This window comes from Bacillus rossius, chromosome 2 (genome assembly GCF_032445375.1).
Source record: "Bacillus rossius redtenbacheri isolate Brsri chromosome 2, Brsri_v3, whole genome shotgun sequence".
Classification (NCBI taxonomy): domain Eukaryota; kingdom Metazoa; phylum Arthropoda; class Insecta; order Phasmatodea; family Bacillidae; genus Bacillus; species Bacillus rossius.
In genome coordinates this window covers 79,335,066-79,355,782 of record NC_086331.1, presented here as the reverse complement: position 1 = coordinate 79,355,782, position 20,717 = coordinate 79,335,066, and the positions used below count along the sequence as shown (strand labels likewise).

Genomic DNA, 20,717 nt, shown 5'->3' with positions numbered 1-20,717 from the left:
ACCTATTTAGATCCAATAGAAATTCCACACTTACAGTGTTGAAAAGAGGAGGTGGTGTTTTGATTCATAAACAAAAATTTTCATAAGTCCATCAAATACAAATATACAAGCATACTGGTATTGACACTCTCTGGATCAGAATTAAATCTCGCCATCTAATTATCTAATAGTTGATTACATCTATGTTCCCTGTCGTACAACGCCAAATACATATGAAGCTTCAGAAGATAACCTCATTAATTACCAAGATGATTGTTAATACATTGTGATTTAAATATGCCTGATGTTGATTAAAGTAATAAACATACTTTTAATATATATCACATTCATATGTAAAAGCTAAGGTAACATCTTTGCTTGATTTTTCTGGTAGTTTGGGAATTCTTCAGTGAAATAATATTCAGTCCTCCAAAATTCTGTTTGGTCTTTGCTTCACAAATCTACCACATTGTGAAGTAACGAAATCAGTTGAAGCATTTATGAAAGTAAACTTATCACATCCCACCCTAGATATTAAAATTACAATAGATATTATTTTAACTAACAGCATCGTCTCCAATATTGAAACTACAAAAATGGCTATTATCTGGATATATGTGCCATTAAGGAACAAGGCTGGATTAAATTTATGACTTCTGTATTTAATACCCTTGTTCATCAATTAACCAACTTATGTGATAAAATTAATGCTTTTATTACAAAATATGTATAAAATGTCTCTAAATACCACTACAGTAGAGCACCCCTCAACCGGAATCATTGGGGGGAGGTCTATTCCGGTTATGGGAAAATTCCGGGTAAGGGGAGTTGGGGTAGGGAGGCAAAGAAAAAAGCCATTACATGCTGCACATATTAACTTATATGTATAGCCAAAGTTATACTGTAAATATTTTCCAGTTATAAAACCATACAATAAAAAATATGTAGATCCATGGGTTCCGCGCGGTTGGCGGCCCTGTCATATGGTGAAGAGATAACATGTCGGCGTGCGCAAGACGCCGAGAGACAAAAAAATACCACAATGTCCGAAAGGACTTAGATGATCTGTTTTTCACAAAGATGGCCTCGTTTGCAGGCGGATGTGTTATAAAAAAAAACACAGACAAAGGGAGGAATTTAGACAAACTCAGGGCACTGTCGGCCGTGAGAAACAAACTAGATTGCAACGCATTGTTACGCTTCCGGACACGGGTCAACGACATGACCTTGTCTCCTCCAGCCGGTGAGGCGTGAAGGGGCGGGGTGAAGAGGATGACAGGGAGAATGACACGCGCGCCTGATAAGACACGCTGCCTCCACGGACGTAGCGCCGACGGGGCCGCGCGGTGTCTGACCGCACGCAAACACAATCACAGTGGGACGTAAAACTCAAAATAAATTTTAAAATAGAAAAAGCAATATAACTACCGGGTGTACCAGCGATGAGTTTACAATATTATTACAAAATTGCTATCATCAAAAAAAAATTAATTTAAAATTTTTTTTTTCTTTTTTTTTTTGCCTATATTATTCAGGTATGTATATAAAACCGGAAACCATGCTCTGCTACCAAGTTGTTACACCCCTCGTGCCTCAAAATTGAATTATTTTGAATTAATTAAAACGAGCCTTGGAAACTTGCTGGATAAAAAAAATAAGTTAAATAAATTGATTTACCAGAGGCGGCACGAGGTGGTGAACAAACAAAATTTAGGAACTTCCTGTAACAAGCAAGGAGGAAGTTGGTGGATCATTAAAATCAATAAATAAAAACTACACGATTAACTTGATCTATAGTTTCCCTGTTTTATTTGCCCTGATGAATTATTTTGTTTCCATTACTTTACATACAAAAGGTTTTAACAAGTTTCAAAGATTAAAAAAAAAAAAAAAAAGAAAATGGCATGCAACTGGACATTTCTTCTTACGTCCGCTGGCTGGCTGTTTAGTTCTCAACTACGTGACTTTGTTGTAATAAATTTTTTTCTTTCTGCTTAGCTGAAAAAACACTGTGGATTATATGTAAACAATAATTTAGTGTCATGCATGTGCATATGGTACAGCAGGGTGTCTTACTAGGTCACGAAAGTCACGAAAAAGTCACCATTTTTAAGTATATTTTGGTAAAAGTCACGAAAAATTAATTACAAGGCTAATGTGTATTTCTTGTGCATTGATCTTGTATATACCATATTTTTTTGTGCTTTTGGCAGCTTGCATTTTCAGGAAAATCATTGCTCAAGATGTTCCCACACAATACATTTTCCCGTGTTTAACTAGGCTAGTCCCGCCATTTTCGCCATAAGATGTTTGCTTTAAAATCCCGTTCAAAATGTTGCTTACAGCTTCTATTCTCCTATGTCGAACGTCATAATTTTCACATAGAATTCAGAGAAAATTTTAATAATAGCGATTTGCTCTTCTTTATTAAAAAAAAAGTCCATTAGAATGATGTGAAAACGTAATTTATTCAATTCTTGTACCTTACACGCTTAAAAAAAGGATGGTATTCGTTCCGTGGCTGCCACGGCGTAGTCAGTTTCATTCTTACTCTACAGAGCGCACAACGATCGCACATTATCGATAAGTTGTTAACCAAATGGCGAGCGTTCATAATCGAACTTATAGCGTTGAGTTCGTTTGTTTACTGCCTGCTTGTGTGTACGAAACGTAAATTTATGTTTGGCTAGGATAAAAGAAAACCAAAAATTTGTGCACAAAATGTGTGATGTATTTTCGTGTTTTGGTTTTGTTAATGACTATGTTTACAAATTACAAAACACAAAATCCCTAAATTGCCGCCAGATTTTATTTTCAAACTGAAATGATTGTCGAAGAGGTTAAAGTGCTACGGAATGAAATTGTAATATTTTCTATGATATAATGTGCTGAAAATGTTTGCCAATAAATGTTAGTGTTTTAGTGCTTAAAGTGCGGCGAAAATTGGCATGCGGAAAAGCAGATATAATTAATTTTATTCAATTAAGTTTCAAACTAACCATCATTTGTAGGCTTAACTTATGTCTTTTTTTTCCAGCACTTAGGCCTATACATTTTGATAAAGAAAAGCAAACATCCAATTTTTCATTTTATTTTTTTATGTAAGGTATAGGCTACACTTAATTTTATAACATTTAAAAGTTATACCATTTTGACAAGTTTCGTGGTCACACTTCAGTAGAAATTGTCATGAAAAAGTCAAGAAAAAGTCACTAATTTTTATTTTTGTAACTCAGTAGACACCCTGTACAGTTATCTGATATAGGCTTCTTTTCAGTTATCCATGTCAACATAAAAAGGCAAGAAATTCATTTGAATTTATTGATTCCCTACCTCCAATGTGTTATCCTTTTTACGTTTATTTATTATTTTTAATATTTAACATCTAAGGCACTTATAAGTTGTAGCATTGAGAGACCCTGCATTTGCATTATAAATACTTATTTTTTTTTTTATGTTTTGATGGGACTTCATATTCAAAAACATAATAAGCGACGTTTTGAACATGTAACAAGCGTTCAGAGTTATTTTCTACTGTCTTGCAAAACAGTAACTGAAAAATCATATAAACGATTAAAAACATACCTTATTTGAGATTTTTCAAACATGAAAACGTAATATTATTTTGTATTCTTTTCATCACACGTATGAGAAGTGGGAAAAAATAAACATCAACAAACATAGAGTATAACACCACAGAACACAAACACTCCATTGAGATGGGTTTTAAAAGAAGTAAAGAAGTAATCATCATAGTTTCAGTGGCATATAAATCAATAGTCACAATTGATCTAATACCATGTGATACACTAGCAGCCTACTTGCTAATATATCTATGATGAAACAGACGCAACTTAAAATTTTATAAAATAAACTGTAAATAATGGTTTAAGATTCCAGGTGAAATGAGCAAAAGTTGTGTTTTTTAATATTGTTGAACTAAAATACAATTTACCTGGCTCCGATAACAACGAAAACTTGTGAATAACTAGGGTTTTAAAATCTAAATCTGAGCTCTTTGTCACTCATTTGGAAACACATGTATTAAAAAAAAGATTCATGTTTTTCAGAAAATAGATTGCAATGGATTTCACGGAATTTGGTGGTTCGTGGAAATTTTCTGTATCAATTTGTTGAGTTGAAGGTTGTGGGAAATAAGGTGAATAGGAACTGGAATAAAAGGTTGGTTCGTTGGTCAGGTTAATTTAGGTTATGTTAAATAAGATTAGCTGCATAATTAAAAAAACAATTATTTAATAATTAAAATATTTTTCAAATAATTATTGTATCTAACTTAATCAACCTTAGTATTATTCATATAATTTTCCAGAAGTTGTTACATGACGTGAAAAATATTTAGTATGGCTCTAATTCTCATTCTTACTATACAAATTTGTTATTTTTATTTGCAAATAATTTGATATTTGTATTTGATTCAAACTAAAAAAAAAACAAAAAAAAACAGATTTTCGCACAGGCCTAATCCTAGAAAAATTATATAAATGTAATTTTAATCATGTATGAATTTGCATATATTTACTTTATTATTTATTTAAATGTTAACTGTGTTTATTTTTTAATGTGTTGTTGCTGATAGCTTGAATATCTTCTTGTGCCGTCACATTTTTTTTAATATTTGTATAGTGCCAGGCTGTTTTAGATTATTTCTGTTGGCTGGTGCTTAGTAATTAAATAAATATTTTATTTATAAATTTTCAACTGTTTTATGTTTCTAGCTTTAATTTGCTTGGTGTAGTGCTTGGGGTTTTGGGAGTGCATAAAAATCTTAATATATTATTTTCAATTTTTCAGCTCCTTGGTATGTGGATCACAAACTTTGGTCATGAGTTTATTCTCGGTTATAGAGGACCAAAACGTTCTGTCGAAGTATAATTTATTTTGTTGGTAACATAGGTAATTGTATATATAATGCTACAGATGTGGTCTTCCCCCAAGTAACCATATAAATAAATTTATGTAAAATATCTTGGCTTTGCAGATGTGACGAGCTTAGCACAGTCAGATGTTGGCTATCCATATGATGTAACAGTTACGAGAAGAGAAAATGAAGGATTTGGCTTTGTTATAATTTCATCTGTAAATAAAGCTGGTTCTACAATTGGTAAGATATTTTAATTGGTTAATTAATTAATTTTATTATAGAGGTTAGAATATTTGTACATCTTTTTCTGGTTTTGTCACCAATATAAATGTTGTAACTATATTGGGAGAAATTTAGGGACCGATTTTTAGAAGTACGTGCTTAGAACAAATATGCTATGCTATGCTATGCTATTTTGACAAAAAATTGGGTATGTGAGTATTTATATATATATATATATATATATATATATATATATATATATATATATATATATATGTGTTAAAGTAATAATGTAGAGATGGACGAGTTGAGGTTTTTTGGCTTCGAGTCAAGCCGAGCCGAGTTTAGCAGTTCATATTTTGAGTCGAGTCGAGTTCGAGCCAAAAAAATTTTTAAGAGGTCGAGTCAGTTCGAGTTTCATAATTTTATTTTTTTTTTGCATCAAATATGATAAATAAAATATTACTACACATCCATTGATGTAGGAATTGTGTATCCAAGATGCATCTGCATTATTTAAATATTTTAAATGATTAATTAGCAAATCATTATGTTATTTAAATATAATAAACTAAGCTTATGTTGTACTCACTTTTCCTAGAACCTTGAGACAATATTCATTCTTGAAAATACACATTTAGTTTTTAACTTCCAAAATTTAAAATATATAATTTACAGAGCACACACTTTTTTTTACAGAGACTAGTGTCTACTAATGTTACTTTTATCACTATTACAGGTAAGATGATACCTGTAATTAATTTCCAAAAACAGTTGTCTTTTGTTTAAAAACTAACATTATCGTGCAAGAACACTAGTTTCTCGACAAGTTTTGGACTTAAGTTTTCCCTTCTTTGTGTGACTGTTAAACCTGCTTTGGAGAAGAGTCTTTCACTAGCAACTGATGTTGCTGGTATGCCCAAGTAATGTTTTGCCAGCTTAGAAAGACGTGGGTGACTGTTTTTATGGTCAGTCCACCAGTTCAGTGGGTTTTCATGAAGTCCAATAGTTGGCAACTGCAAAAAATCATCCACCTGTGAAAAAAGACATCGGTTATCTATCAGTTATACTGTTTCAGTTAATTTACAGTTTTCATTTAAGTCAACAATTTTATTTATCGGGATTGAAGGCCATTTGAATCTTGTAATACGTACCTCTCTTTCAACAATGTTGCTGTTATTTTCTCTCTTTGGGTTCAATTCTTGAACTTTTTTGTCGAGAAACCCCCAAAGGTTGTTCGTTGATGTTGAAGAACTTGACGAAACAGCATTCTCTATGTTGTGACTGCTGCTTCCTGTAGCATTGTTCTCTTGGTCAGAAGACTTTGCTGCTGTGAGATTAAGAAGTTGCTGCTTGATAGCCAATTCTTCATGCTGCTCAAATATGATCATCTTGTATCGAGGATCAAGACAGGTAGCAAGTTTATGAATCATTGATTGTTTTGTTTCATAAAAACGAGCATGAAATGACTTTGAAAGACACCTGGCCAACTTCATTCCACTTCCCAGGTCTCCAATGTGGCCATTTATATACTGTTTCAGTCCTTCCTCCAAACTGTAAATTAATGGGAGCACCATTGATAACGTTGGTATGTTTTTCTTGCAAAGCTCCTGAGTAGCCTGAAACATTGGTTTCAGAAGTAACACACAACTCTCAATAAGCTGCCATTCTGTTGCAGTTAAATTGTCTTTTCCACTCTTTGCAATATCTGCAGATACTGCTTCTCTTTGTTCTAAAAGTCGGCTGAGCATCATATATATGCTGTTCCATCTTGTTTTGACCATTTGATGGAGGGAATGTTGCGGCAGACCTAGTCTCAACTGCAGTGACTCCAAACGCTCCCTCGATTTTGTACTGGATTTGTAGTGCCCAACAATGGATCGACATTTTTTGAGCAAGCTACCCATTTGAGCCTCTGTTACTGCATCATTTATACCGAGTTGCAGTGTGTGAGCCATGCATAATGTGTGTGTTATTTTTGGAGACACAAATGTGAATGCAACACTTAAATTTCTAGCATTGTCACTGACAACATAGAGAGGAACCGCAACATCACTGATTTTCCAGTCTTCCAATAGTTCAACGACTTTTCCATGGATAGCTGATCCAGTGTGTTCACCTGGAAAATGTGAGCACTGTAGTGTGGTGTTTTTCATGATGAAATCAGTTGTCAGATAGTGGGCTGTCAAGGATAAATATGGATCACGTGACCTTGAAGTCCAAAGATCCATTGTGAAAGATAAACACTCTGCAAGTTGTATGTCTGTGCACAAAATATCTGAAACTTTTGTTTTTGTTTCATGGAACAGTTCAGTTATTAAAACTCTTGAGAATTGTTTTCTCGAAGGGATTTCATACCGTGGCTCAAGTGTGTTCATCAGTTCTTGAAAACAATTGTCATTAACAATAGATAATGGTTGATAGTCTTCTACAATCATTTTACAAATTTTTGAAGTGATGAGTTTTGCACGAACACTGTTTGCTGGTAGTGGGAGTTGTTTAGTAAAAGCACTCGCAATACTAGTCTTCTTTTCCAACTTCAGCTTGGCCTGATAGGCAAGATCAACAATTTCGTCATACTTTCGTTTTTGTGATCTGTGGATGTCCAAGTCCGTATGAGTGAAGAAGTTGAGCATGATGGTGTCTTGTAAATTTTTGTACATGTGTTACATTTTGCTTGCATTTCATCCAACTTCTCAAACAAATTCCAAATTGCAGCCCTTGTTTTAGGTTTTGGTCCACCAAAAGGTTTGTCACTTTGGTTGCTAGAACCTGCAGCTCCTTCATCTAAACTATTTGTACAACTTCTCTCTTCTCTTAAACATTTCGAATTTGGAACAAAGTAATTAGATACCTTGTTTCTACCGTGTTCTGATTTTTTCTCCATGTAAAATCCACTTAATATTTGTATCAGTATTTACTTTTGCCGAAATTCGTATGCCGTTTTTTGGCGGGAAGCCTTCTTTTCACAGACGAGAGAGCCAAACGTCCGATCGTGCATCTTGTTTTTTTTTTTATTCATTGTAAATAAATATGGCGGTGTTGATAAAAGGATACTAACGGTCAATTAGGTTAGGTTAGCTACATTAAAAATTTTAAAAACATTGGGGACGGTTTATTTGGTTAGGATAGCCACATTAAAGATACGGAAAAAAAGCATGAACTTCCGGGAACTTCGGGTTTTGGCTCTCTCGTCTGTGAAAAGAAGGCTTCCCGTTTTTGGCTTCTCACTAGTCAGTGTTGCAAACGTTGAGTTACGTAACTTCTCAATGTAAATACACTTTCCGTGGCAAGATATTCGCCCGGAACTGTTACAACTACAAGAATATCAATATGTTTAATAAATAAATATTTCATACATTTGATTTGGCGATCAGTAACTGATTGCCAAATAAAATGCATGAGCGTTATTATATTTTATTCAAACAAAAAGTAATTTTATCTTAAACGTTATTGACACGCAGCGCTGCGTAGCGGAGCACAGCTAAATTTAGTTCCAAAATGCAAGACTGGCAGTTGGCTGGCCTAACACGAAGCCATTTTCACGCTTCATGGCTTGGATGTTATTTACTAAATATTATAATTATTTAGTGTTTTTATTTTTAGTTTACGGAAATCTTATGTTTATACGAGTTATTATAAACGGGGCACGATAAACGTGATGATTATTAATACATGTGCGTTTTGGTACAAATTTTTCTTATGTGAAAATCCATTGACGTATCTTGTAAACAAATGCGGTGCCGTATTTGACGTCATGACGTCACGTTCATAAATGAAGGTAGGCCTAGGTTAGGTTCCACTTGTACCTATTATAGCGCCGTAGCACGGTAGCGGGCAAGGTTAGGTTTGCACGGGATTTGTTTTGTTTGAAGGTCATTATCAATTCTTGATGTATTAATGACTTGGCGAAAACGTTAAGACAACCTATAATAAAGTGCTATAATGTCATGATGCTGGTACTTAACTCGAAACGTGTTTCGAGTCTCGAACTTGATAAAATATGTGACTCGGTTTTCGAGTCGAGTCAATCTGACCCAACTCGGCTCGGCTCGACTCGATAAACCAAGACTCGACCCATCTCTATAATAATGTATAAAGAATTATTAATTATTTAGATACTCTTAATGAATTATGTAAAACAAACTATTGTTTTTCTAATATCCCAGGAAATAAAGGGGGAAATCAGCGAATGTTGGGAATAATTAATGAAAATATGGATTTTGGTTAGTTGTTGTACCATCAGAGGTCTTTTCTGCCAAAAGTCCCTGCATTTCCCACCCGTGCTAACCCCCACCTCACCTCCTTAAACATGAGAATTTTAGCATTTCGTATCTTCAGCGGAGACTGTATCTCCGTACCTTATATTCCTAGCAATACATACTTTTTTTAGTCCTTTTTTGATAAAAATGATTGAGTTTTGCTGTTCAAATATATTTTATACTGAAGCTGGCTGCGCTTTTGGCCTGCTGTACATTTTTATGCTAATTTTTAACTATCTTATTATTGTATTTAATTTTTATTTTTAGCATGGTAATTTATTTTAAATGTTTTTTAGTTTTTAGTTTGATTTAGTTTAATTTTATGGCCTTTAATATTTTAAATTATACCATGGTGAATTTATACACAGGTTGGTAAGAACTTTAAATATTTCTCTACCTTTTTTACATTAAATGTTGTTTACATTTTTAGTAACACATTTAGGTAAAGCGGTTTTGTATTTATTGAAGTATTATTTTAAAAAAATTTTTTAACTGCACTTGTAAAAAGAATATGTTCATTGAATGTCCCGCTACACTAGTTGCTTTTGTCGCCGCCAGGGAGAGATGGTGAGAGGGAGACAGTATGACGTCGTCAAGACTAAAAAAATATTGAAGTGAGGAATCTTCATTGACCGGCGCCCCAGGTTAGCGTGTAGTTGTGAAAATTTGGTTGGTAAAATGTTGCATTTTATTGAGGCTGCTCCCAGACAGGTGTTCAAGTTATGGCCCTCTCAAAATGTGAAAAGCTGTCGCAATGCTTCTAACTAGGTTTTGTGTATTTTTACAAAAAAAAAAAAAAGCGTCATTCCTAGGGATTAATTATATCTAGTATCTCTTGTAGTAAAAATTGTGGACAGTTCGCAGTTTTGAGTACTCATATGTGTCATACTCGTTAAAATGTGTATGTCAATGGTAAGTTCAGAATTTTTATTTTAAATAAGTAGGTCTTAAATTAAAATCGTAATTGCTTTATACCAACAGATCTATTTTGGAACATTTGTTTGGAAACTGTATATATTTTTAGCTATGTAATAATTATATCACAAAGTGTTATGTATGAAAACTAAGCTCGTGAATATATAAAACTAAATTTTGGCAGTTTCACCATTTAGCGAATTCCTTGAAAAAGTCAATGTACCTTTAAAACCTGGAAATGTGAATCGATTTTAAAATCCAAGCTTGGTGGCCACCCTGTTGAAACAGTTTATACATGTTGTCGCATTCCAGAATTTTTCAGTGTAGCTGCCTTTAAATTTCTGTCTTTCTTGGTGCAGGCTGGTTGGGTGTCGCCACAGCTGAACGGTGGCACAACTCAGTGACGGGAGCATGTGGCAGGCCTGGGGCAATGGTTAGCTGGCGTTGCATTTACCGATGTGTGGCGTGAGCCCGGCCACTCATCCGGCGCTGCCTCGTGTTGACGTTTCTGGGTCGCTCTATGGTGAAACAGGGGGCACTATCCCAATCGGCGCAAGCGACGTGGGATTCGCTCTGCTAGTTTGTACTCTAATTGCGAAATTGGGGGCCGGCTGCGCCGAAATCTTCTGGAAAGTAGGCGGGGTGACCGAGGCTTTTTAAGCGCAAGTTTGAGTGAGCTCGGGGCTCACTAGGCAGGCTCCTGCTCATCCTGGTAACAAGTCGATAGAGTTTGCAAGTTGCTAGACAAGTCAGTTAATGCTCACTGGGCGGGCTCCTGCCTGTCCTGGTAATGAGTAGTGTTCATGAGTTTGTAGAGATGTACTCGTTAGGCTCACTGGGCAGGCTCCTGCCCATCCTGGTAACGAGTTAGTAATTTAATGATTCGGTTTAGGCTCACTGGCCAGGCTTCTGCCCGTCCTGGTAACAAGTTGAGGTAGTTTGAGATGTAAAGATTTAGAATGACTGGGCATGCACTGGCCACCCAGGTATCTGTTTGATTAAGTTCATGTTGATAAGTGTTTATAGGTAAAATGGTGAGTTAAATCTTGAATGAGAACAGAGGCAGGGAAGCCCCAGAATGTATGAAGAGATCCAGTTCATGTAAGTTAATGTTTTTATCTAAAACTCACTTGATATTAACTTCGTAATCAAGTATTTTGTTCTTTAAGTGCCTAGTTTAGATATATCTACTTTAATAATGTTCTGGTACTCCCCTAATCACAACTGGTCACGTCATTGAGAATGTAATGAATGTTGACACCTTAGGTAATTATTTCGTAATCTGAAAGTATAAGACTGTTATTGTTAATCTTTATCTCGTTTATAATAAATGATTATTTTTATAGAATTAAGTTTTAAATTATTTAGATTAATTCTTTTATTTAAACCTTTCCGATTAATAAGTCATACAACCTCCTGTAGATGAGGGAAACCGATTTTTGATTGTAGGCTTAATGTCGTAAATCCTCTTGTAGCTCTACCATCATAATGATTTAATTCTTTTTATTCATGAGTTACATAATTTTTCCTCCAAAGAAAGTTACCACTTGCTCTTGTGGATCAGGTGGTTTTTTATGGTTTAATATTAAACTACCCTCGTACAGTCTTATACATACTCTTAATAGTATTTGCTGCTTTAAAAATGTACATTAAACCATGTTTTAAATAATAAATTATATTTTATATAGAATATAGTTAGTTAAAATTTATATAACCTGCAGCCATTTTGATTACAGCAGTGGATATATGTAAGAATAACCAAAGTTTAGCGGTTTAGTGGTAATAGAAAATTTAATATTTTGACCAGTGGGCTTGTTCCAGTTATTAATAAGCAATAGCATTTTTTGTTAATAAGAGCATGGCTGGTTACAAGGTAACAAACAGCCAGTTATGCTCAGCTGGCAAAAGTAAAAATGCAATAACAATGTCCCCAAGCTGGCTTTGATGTGCATGTTAAAAACTTTTTTAACTGTAGTTTTTCGTAAGTTGAGTATTTTATAAGTCAATGTATTCCAGTATATCATATTAAGTAATTAAAGTTCATATCAGTTCTTTTGACAAATGCTTGGATGGTTCTTTACTATAGGCCGTGACGATACCATCCACAGTTTACGTGAAATGTGTCGGTATGCGTTTCCATTTTGAATCTCAGTGTCAAGTAATTTTTGTGTGTTATGTTTCTGGTGTGAATAATTCTAAATCCTGCCAGTTTTTTAAATTTTTTTTTTACCATAATATTCTCAGGGATTACTGTTGATAAACTCTTGTTGGAACATATGTTCAGTGTGGTTTTGATAATATTTAAAGGTAAATCATTGCAGGTAGGATAATTGAAGGTAGCCCTGCTGAACGCTGTGGGCAGCTGCATGTTGGTGATCGTATTCTTGCAGTAAATCATATTGACATTATGAATCTGTACCATGGAGACATAGTCAATCTCATCAAGGATTCTGGATACACTGTGACCCTCACAATAGGACCTCCTGTTGGTAAGAGATTATTTTACACATAAGTTATTGTTTGATTTCGGTGAAGAATTATTTAGTTTGGATATAATTTTGCAGAAATTGTGAAAATAATTTTTTTGTTGTAGGGTTATTTAGCTCTGTGAAATTGGATTTCCCAATTATTTTATCTTGAAAATTACAGAAACTACTGTGTTATATCTCATAATCGTTGCACATTTTATACTAAAATCAAGTTTAAAAAGTAGGGTTGCAACATTTATGCGAGAAATTTTTTTTTTTGTTAGGTAAAGTTATTCATAAAAACAAAACCCATTCGTGGAAAGTACGTTTATTTAAAAAGTGAAGTAAAAAAGAGCACGCCAAACAATTTAAATTAATAAGTCATGCAACAAAAACCTTTCTTCAACTTTAAATAGAAAAACAATATCTGTGATACGAATGCGAACCTGAACAAACGCGTAACCGCCGTCCTAGTATACACCACGAAAGAGTGCGGGCCATCAAATGTAGTTAACTCGGCACTCTACAGAGAGCACGCGTTGCTTTCAATCTGTGAGATATCAATATTCGACTACTTGTGCGCGCTCTTTACGGGAGGGAAGCAACATAACCAAACATGAATGATGCCAACTAGCGCTGGCTACACCGTGGTACACCGCGGCGGGACAGAAGAACAGATAAAGGTTATAACGCTTAAATACGTCATTAAAAGAAAATTTACACATCAGACAACTTCGAATTTCTGTTAATTAAACAAGTAAATGGTAATGTCCAAATAAAAATTAGATTTCTACTTTAAAATACATCATTTTATACAGGATTTTTTTAATCCAAATTTTGACGCCCGAAAATTATAGGTGCGATGATTATGCGTTAAAAGAGGGTACAAAAACTGCATTCCATAGCCATGGCATATTTTAAACCTCTGACTTGGGTGAATAGTTGGGAAATGTTTAGGAATTGGAAAATGCTATTATTGAAATCAGAGAAATAGCGCTTAGTTTAAGATTCACAAGTTAAATGTCCGGGAATTGTTAAGTGTGCAAGCTATAAATTATATCTGTTATAAATTTTTTTCAATATAGCGTTTGATAAACTATTAATTTCTTGGTGTGAGCAAGAACAATAAAAATGTGAGTACCACAACAGTGTTTAGTGATTGCAGAAATCTCTGCTGAGATAATTATCAACAGTTATGTTGTTTATGTTGAGCATGATGTATGAAAAATAATGCACTTTTCCTGACCAAGATGTTTTGCACTATTTAAGGTGCCCGCTTAGTCATGTTATAACTCTTCTGCATGCCGGCTAAGGGGCAGGATTTTTGTCAGTGGCATGCGACGGCCAGTTCAACTTGTTCTTATCAGAGGGGAAGCGGCAGACTAGTCACCCCCTCCACACCGTTGAAGAAAAGTGCAATTACCTGGTACCACCCTCCCCCTCTTTTACAGCGTGTAGTGTCAGCCTTGCTTCGCACTCTTGTTTGTTGTCTCTTTGATTCTTGCCTTCTGAATATACCTGCTGAAATGCTGGCGTTTTTTATTGCTTATTTACTTTCTGTTGTTTGGTTGTGACATTATGAAACTACTCTGATGGGCTGCCTCGAAGCACCTTACATGTATTGACTAAACTTGCATTAACAGTAACTGATTTATAAATAGTCAATGTCCTACGCTGAAGCATATGACAAAGCTAGTCATCAATCGTGTTTTATTTTGTGTTTTTAGATTGCCATTACAAAATTAATATTAACTGAAGAAAGTTTTGATTTTATTTGCCCTAAGCACACCCTTCCAAAAAAAAATTATGACCATTAGCATTTTATTATAAAACATACTGTCCGCTTTGATTCTTGATCAAAATTATATACTTTACTTTGCAACTAACTGCACTGTGCCAGGTGCAGTAGTAACGTATAGATGATATAATGTATCTGAAACATGAGAAAGTAACAGTGCAATGTGCATCTCATGTTGTTAAGTTTTATATTATGTACATATGAAATTTATATTTACAAACATGGAGTGTTCATTTCCTAGTTTAGAAATATTGCAATTATTTATGTAAAATAATAGTGTTATATTTTATGATACTTTTGTTACTTAAGTTATTAACTAATTTTGTACCTTTGATCATAATAAATTTTTGTAGGCTCTACTCTTTTAAATATTGGACAGAATAACAAGGTTTTCAACACTTGTTGTTTTTAGCAGACTCTTTGAAATAAATCTACATCTATATGCCAAACTTCTTCATAAATGTCTAAACATAGGGTGGCCACCCGATATCGGAAAATCAGGAAACCTAGAATTAGCCAAGAATTTATTTTGTGCCAGGAAAACAGTGAAAAGCCCATGAATTTTTGAAAGCCATCTGGAATTATTTGTTTATCTAGCAAGATTAAAAGAGCTTATTTGAAAAACTGCTTGTAGTGCCTACAAACTGCATCACTTAGGCCGTTTTTGAGCACTGCTCACTGCTTTGTTGAAAAACTACTTGCCGTGCCTACAAATTGTGTCACTTATACCATTTCCGATCTCTGTTCACTGTTGAACCTCCGCAGTGGATAAGAGGAATGCGGCACATGTTAATATAACATTATTGTTTGGTGATTAGCCGGAGGTTAAAGGAGGGCGAAGTCACTGCTGAATTTCTTTTCTTTGTACTCTACTGTTTCTTTTTTACTTTTACATCCCAAGATTTTCATAGACCAATAATAACAAGAAGACACAATTGAAAACTAATACCTTGTTTTGTCGTGTGAAAGACTGGAGGCTCTATTGCAGAATTAAACCAAAAAATAATTTTTATTGTGGAAGACTAGACTAGCGGGATGATGTGCCATAATTATTTTTTCCTTATTTGGCTTAATAATTAGGTTTTTGAATGGCTGCCCTTAGAAAAGAACATTTATTTAGATTGTACCATTACAGTTTTTTTTTAAATAGATTTGTTCTACAGTCAGTATTAAAGTGATTTTCTGATAGTGAATAGTAAAAAATAGGATGGTTACTCAAAATTTATAATGTGCAGTTTACTGTGATTAAAATGTTCTGTTTGAAAAATTTAAAGTTGGGAACATGTTTTTATAGTGCTTAACAACAATATACTAGTGAGTTTTTAAATTATTTTTTAATTTGTTAGCTATTTTCATTCCTGGCACCTGCTGAAGAAATTTAAGTTGTGCCCTTGTGGTTTGCAGTGTTATTTATACCAATGCTGTCATTTCGTAAAATTTCTCTGTTCATTGTTGCTGTTATAGTTTTAACAACATACAAGAGCTACTAAATTATGTTCAGGAAATTCACTATTATCCCAGAAGTAATGGTCTCTTAAAGAAATACTTTCTATTTTACATAATAATAAATGGTTGATATTTAATATAAAGGGCGCCGTCTGCTCGGGCACATATACAGTGCACAGTGCTTCAGGAAAAAAATTTTGATTTAAAAACTACTCAAGATATCCAAGTGGGGTCTGTTTACGAAAAGCATTTAAGAATTCACTAAGGCCTGAAAAGTACTTTTGATTTTGGATTAAGTTTTTAAACTATATTTTTATAAGTGTTATAATGGCTAAAAGGCGTGTTTTCAGAGTAATTTTTAGGCGTAAAACAACCGGTACAGATTTTTGAAAGCACTTAAAGGACTTGCATTACACCTTTATCTTAATTTCTCCGCCATATAATAATATGGTCACCGCTCAAATTTCATAGTTGTCCTATGGACGACAAGAAGACTGTATGCCAGTTCACAGCCTTGTGCTTCGAGGCAATATCACGCTAGAAGCACCAACAAGCGTTGCGCCCAAAATTCAGCCTCTTAACACACACTCTGACTAGACGGGCCCCTTAAATGATTAATTTGGTTTCAGCTCTGTTACATCCAACATTGTTATCTAAGTTACACATATTATTATTAACATAGTAACACTTTATGAAACTTCTTAGAAAACCTTAAAATATCCTGGGAAAATTTTAAAATTTTGTTTTGCAAATGTACTGGCCCCCCTGAAAAATTGGTTTTGAGCTTTAACATTCAGAAACAAAATTAATGCCCTCCTCCCCCTCCTTTTCCAAAAAAAAGTATTTGCTGCACCCATGCATGTACAAAATGAACTTGCATACACAGAGTTTAAAGTCTTCACTTTGTTTTAATGTATTCATGTATGAGACTTTGTGAGTTATAGAAAAGTGATTTATCATTTTAATTTTTTTTAGATGATACTTCAAGTACAGCATCAGCCCCACAGAGGGTAAGTGTTTTCTCTCATTTTAAATATTGGTTTTACAGGAACCACAAAAGTAAGTACATAGATGTAGGTAAGTAAAAATATGTTAAACTTTAATAAAATTTAAATATCACCAAATTGTAAACCACTTGAATCTTAAACATGAAATACAATGGAGATTGCTCACTTAGTAGATTGTGTAAAAATCTTGATTACAAGTCTCGTCTGCAAATATTTCATATTAGTTAAATATTATTTTAATAAATTGACATATTCTAAGTAAAATTATAGGACTAGACACACACGGCTGTGGAGTCAGTTTAAAATTACTGGAAACTGTGAATGAACAACAAACAATAGCCTGTGTCTGACCAAATGCAATACATATTACAAGATAATAAATACAGGGTTCATATGCCTAAATTAAATGCATATTGTTATAAAATTAAATGTTAGGGCTACAAATTTCAGATGAACACTATGCTTGGGTCAAATATGTGTTTTCAGAGATAATTCTGGACAATTGATGTTTATCTGTAAGAATTTAACCAAGCAACTAAATTATTTTTTTGTGCAGAAAATATTTAACATTGTAATTTTCTTAAGAGATTTTGTAATATTACAAGTATTTTTTACCTTTTGATAGTAGTGAAGGCGAAGTAAAGGAAGCATCCTAAAAAAAACTCCTAAATTTTTGATTGGACAATAGCATCGTGCTCTAGGCTGGCTTAGGAACCTCTATTAAAAACTTTTGCAATTGCTCTTCTACAGAGTTAAATAACTAACAATTTGTAAGTAATTTGATACTGTAGTTAACTATAACATTGTTAAATAGTTGCTGTTCTGTTACAATAATTTTCCTGGCTAATTTATTACTACAGGATAAAATCTATAATAGTAGGTGCAATATGGTTGTCCTAGGGACACCGGGTTGTAGGTTGGGATCGAGGGATCCGACTGCCATCTTGGATGACCTTTGACCTTAACCTTTGAGGTAAGGTTTATAGGGATGTTAAGAGTAGGGTGTCACTGGAATCATGGCTAGGAGAAGGGATCGATGGTAAGGGCAACTACTACTGACTTTTATTTTGAAATTTCCTTAAGCTCCTCTATTCCTGTTTACTATTCCTGTTTACTATAGTCATATAGGATGGTAGCAAATGTGGTATTAGAATGACATGGTTGAGGTAAGTGACATCTCAGCTGACATCTTGTATGGCATTAGAGCTATCCAAACCAATAGCTTCTCCCACTCTCCACTACTTAAAAACGACATATGTCAGTCCTGCTGGCTGGGTTTTACGAAACTGAAAGTGAAAGTGATTTGTAGCTAGGTTAATATAGCTTCTCTCTCTCTTTCTGCCTCCCCCCGCTTCTGCCTCCTGTAACCATCCCAGCCTCTTCATTGTGTAATCTTATACCTCACTTATTAGGCATAAACTTATGTCCCAGCATAAATAACTAGTTTTTTTTTTCGATGCCCATACTTTTTGCAATTAAACTAAAAACGCATCATACCATCAGAACAGTTTAAATTAACATGTCTATGCGGGCAAACTGACATTTACTACATTTCCTAAATTTAAAAAAAAATATATATATATATACAGGCTGTATCAAAATTCATGTTACAACGCTTGAGGGTAGAAAGATTTTATTATTTGCAACCATTTTTGCCAATAAACATGTTGCCGGAAACACGTAAGCCCCTGTAGCAGACTTGCCAACCTTTACGATTTTTTCTTAAAATGTACGAAAATCACGTCCGTTTTACGATTGCACGAGGATGTCTGCATTTTGTATGAATTTTAAGTACGAGACGTTTATTAAAACATGTATTTTCCGTCTGCCTTAAATGCTTTATTGTATGGTTTGTGAAAACTGTTGCCATGTGTTGTTGCTGTGGAAACGAGTGCGGTAATTGAGTTATATTATTGGTCGTATGCCAGCGAACTACGTAATTTGTTGTTCGATTGTGTATTTTCCTTATTGGCCGCCTGAGTTACATTTATGCGCTTACAACCAATCACGAACCAGTTTAAATAGCATTTTTAGTTTGGCAAGATGGTGTCATGCATAAGCGTATGTTGTGATTCTTCAGTTAAAGTTGAGCCAATTTTGATTTTGTTTATTACAGGTTAGGAAACAAGTTAATTTGCATGTTTTAATAAAAACGTGTTATGTGCACATTTAACGGAAGTGGAATCAAGTGAAGAAGAAAATGCCCCCGAAATGTGATACACATTATTCTCAGGCATTTTGTGATACATACACGCGAATTTCCGTGTATTCTTAAATCAAGCAAGGGAATACAGTTCGCAATTTTTTCAGTGTGTAGATGTGACATCAACATTGGGCACGGCGGAAGATATGACATCAATCTCCACGTGAACTGTTCAAAACATCTCGCAAATATTAAAAGTGTCGCAGTCAGTTCAAATGTTAGTGATTATTTCGCTAAAAATAACAGCACAGACAATGCTGTAATACGTGCAGAATGTATGTTTACAAACTGTTTGGTTGAACATAATATTCCTTTAAATGTTTCGGATCACGCCGGCCCGTTATTTAGAAGAATGTTTTTAAATTCTGAAGTAGCAAAATAATTTGGTTGCACAAGAACAAAGGCTGTATCCAAATACCTAGGGATGCGTCCTTTAAGTTCATGTCCCTAAATCCCTAAACAAATGCACCCACATTTTAAATTATGCATTCTAAAGGATGTACGATATCCGAATTGTTTTGCAGCTAGCACTACCTGTTGGTTTGTCATTGTACTAATGCGTATTGGCATTTTATATTTATGACATCTAAGGTGGGCCAGTAAAACGTAAATGAGCATTCAAAATAGTAAACAATTTGGGATGATTTCAATTATCGTTGGGAATTGAAATATGGATGAAAATTTGAATCGGGGACTTGTTGTTCCTACAAATCTAATTAATTTACTGTTTATGTGAATTATGTAAACATATACTTATGGTAAAAGTATTTATAAATACCATAGTTACGTATTTATCTTCTTGTTCAAAATCCATTTTGATTATTTATCTCGTATCACACGTTCGCTCTTTAAAGGTTATGTTCACAATAACAAAGCTAAGGGATGTATGGACGTATCAGTGGATGCGAGAGTCGAATCCCTAAAAATCTCGAATTAGTGGACGCATGAGAGGATGCATCGACATCCCTTGTGAGAATTCGGATACAACTCAAAGATGGCAGCGTCCATTACGATGCACTATCTATGGATCCCTTAGCTAAGGGAACCATTAGGCCACTGTTCGGATACAGCTAAAGTCAACGGCTATCGTGAAAGAAATGGTAACAGATGCAACTATAAAACTGTTTCTAATTTACAAACTGTGGCATTTTCAGTCGCGACGGACGGCAGCAATGACTCTGAATCCAAATGATATCCACTAGTAGTAACATTTTGTTATGCAAGCAAATAATCTTTATCTAGAAGTGTTAGTATTTGAGGTCAAATAAAATACGAATAGTTAATTATTCGTATTGTAACAACCCAGATTACAGCTTTCCTCATGCATTCCAGCAATAGGCCTAATCGTTTGTTATAAATTGTTGTTATATTTCATGTTAGGTTTTCAAATGATGTAAAATTGTTTCTTTTTCGAAGTTTTTGTGAAAATATTTCACCGGGTTTATTGTTTTTATTTTTTAAATTCATTTTTTTTGCTCGCTTCTTTGTGTGGGAAGACGTGCTGACGTGATTCTCCTTCGTTTTTTCCATGACCG

At 34.3% G+C, this 20,717-nt stretch overlaps 1 protein-coding gene across 11 annotated transcripts in view; it reads left to right on the top strand.

Moving 5' to 3' along the window:
- Positions 1–20,717, top strand: part of LOC134529396 (membrane-associated guanylate kinase, WW and PDZ domain-containing protein 1) — a 356,729-nt gene that overhangs the window by 262,854 nt on the left and 73,158 nt on the right. For all 11 annotated transcript variants that reach the window (XM_063363421.1, XM_063363420.1, XM_063363424.1 and 8 more), the window contains 3 exons: positions 4,979–5,101; positions 12,582–12,749; positions 16,948–16,982. In XM_063363421.1, the coding sequence (XP_063219491.1) occupies positions 4,979–5,101; positions 12,582–12,749; positions 16,948–16,982 (326 nt within the window). The remainder of the gene's footprint in view (positions 1–4,978; positions 5,102–12,581; positions 12,750–16,947; positions 16,983–20,717) is intronic.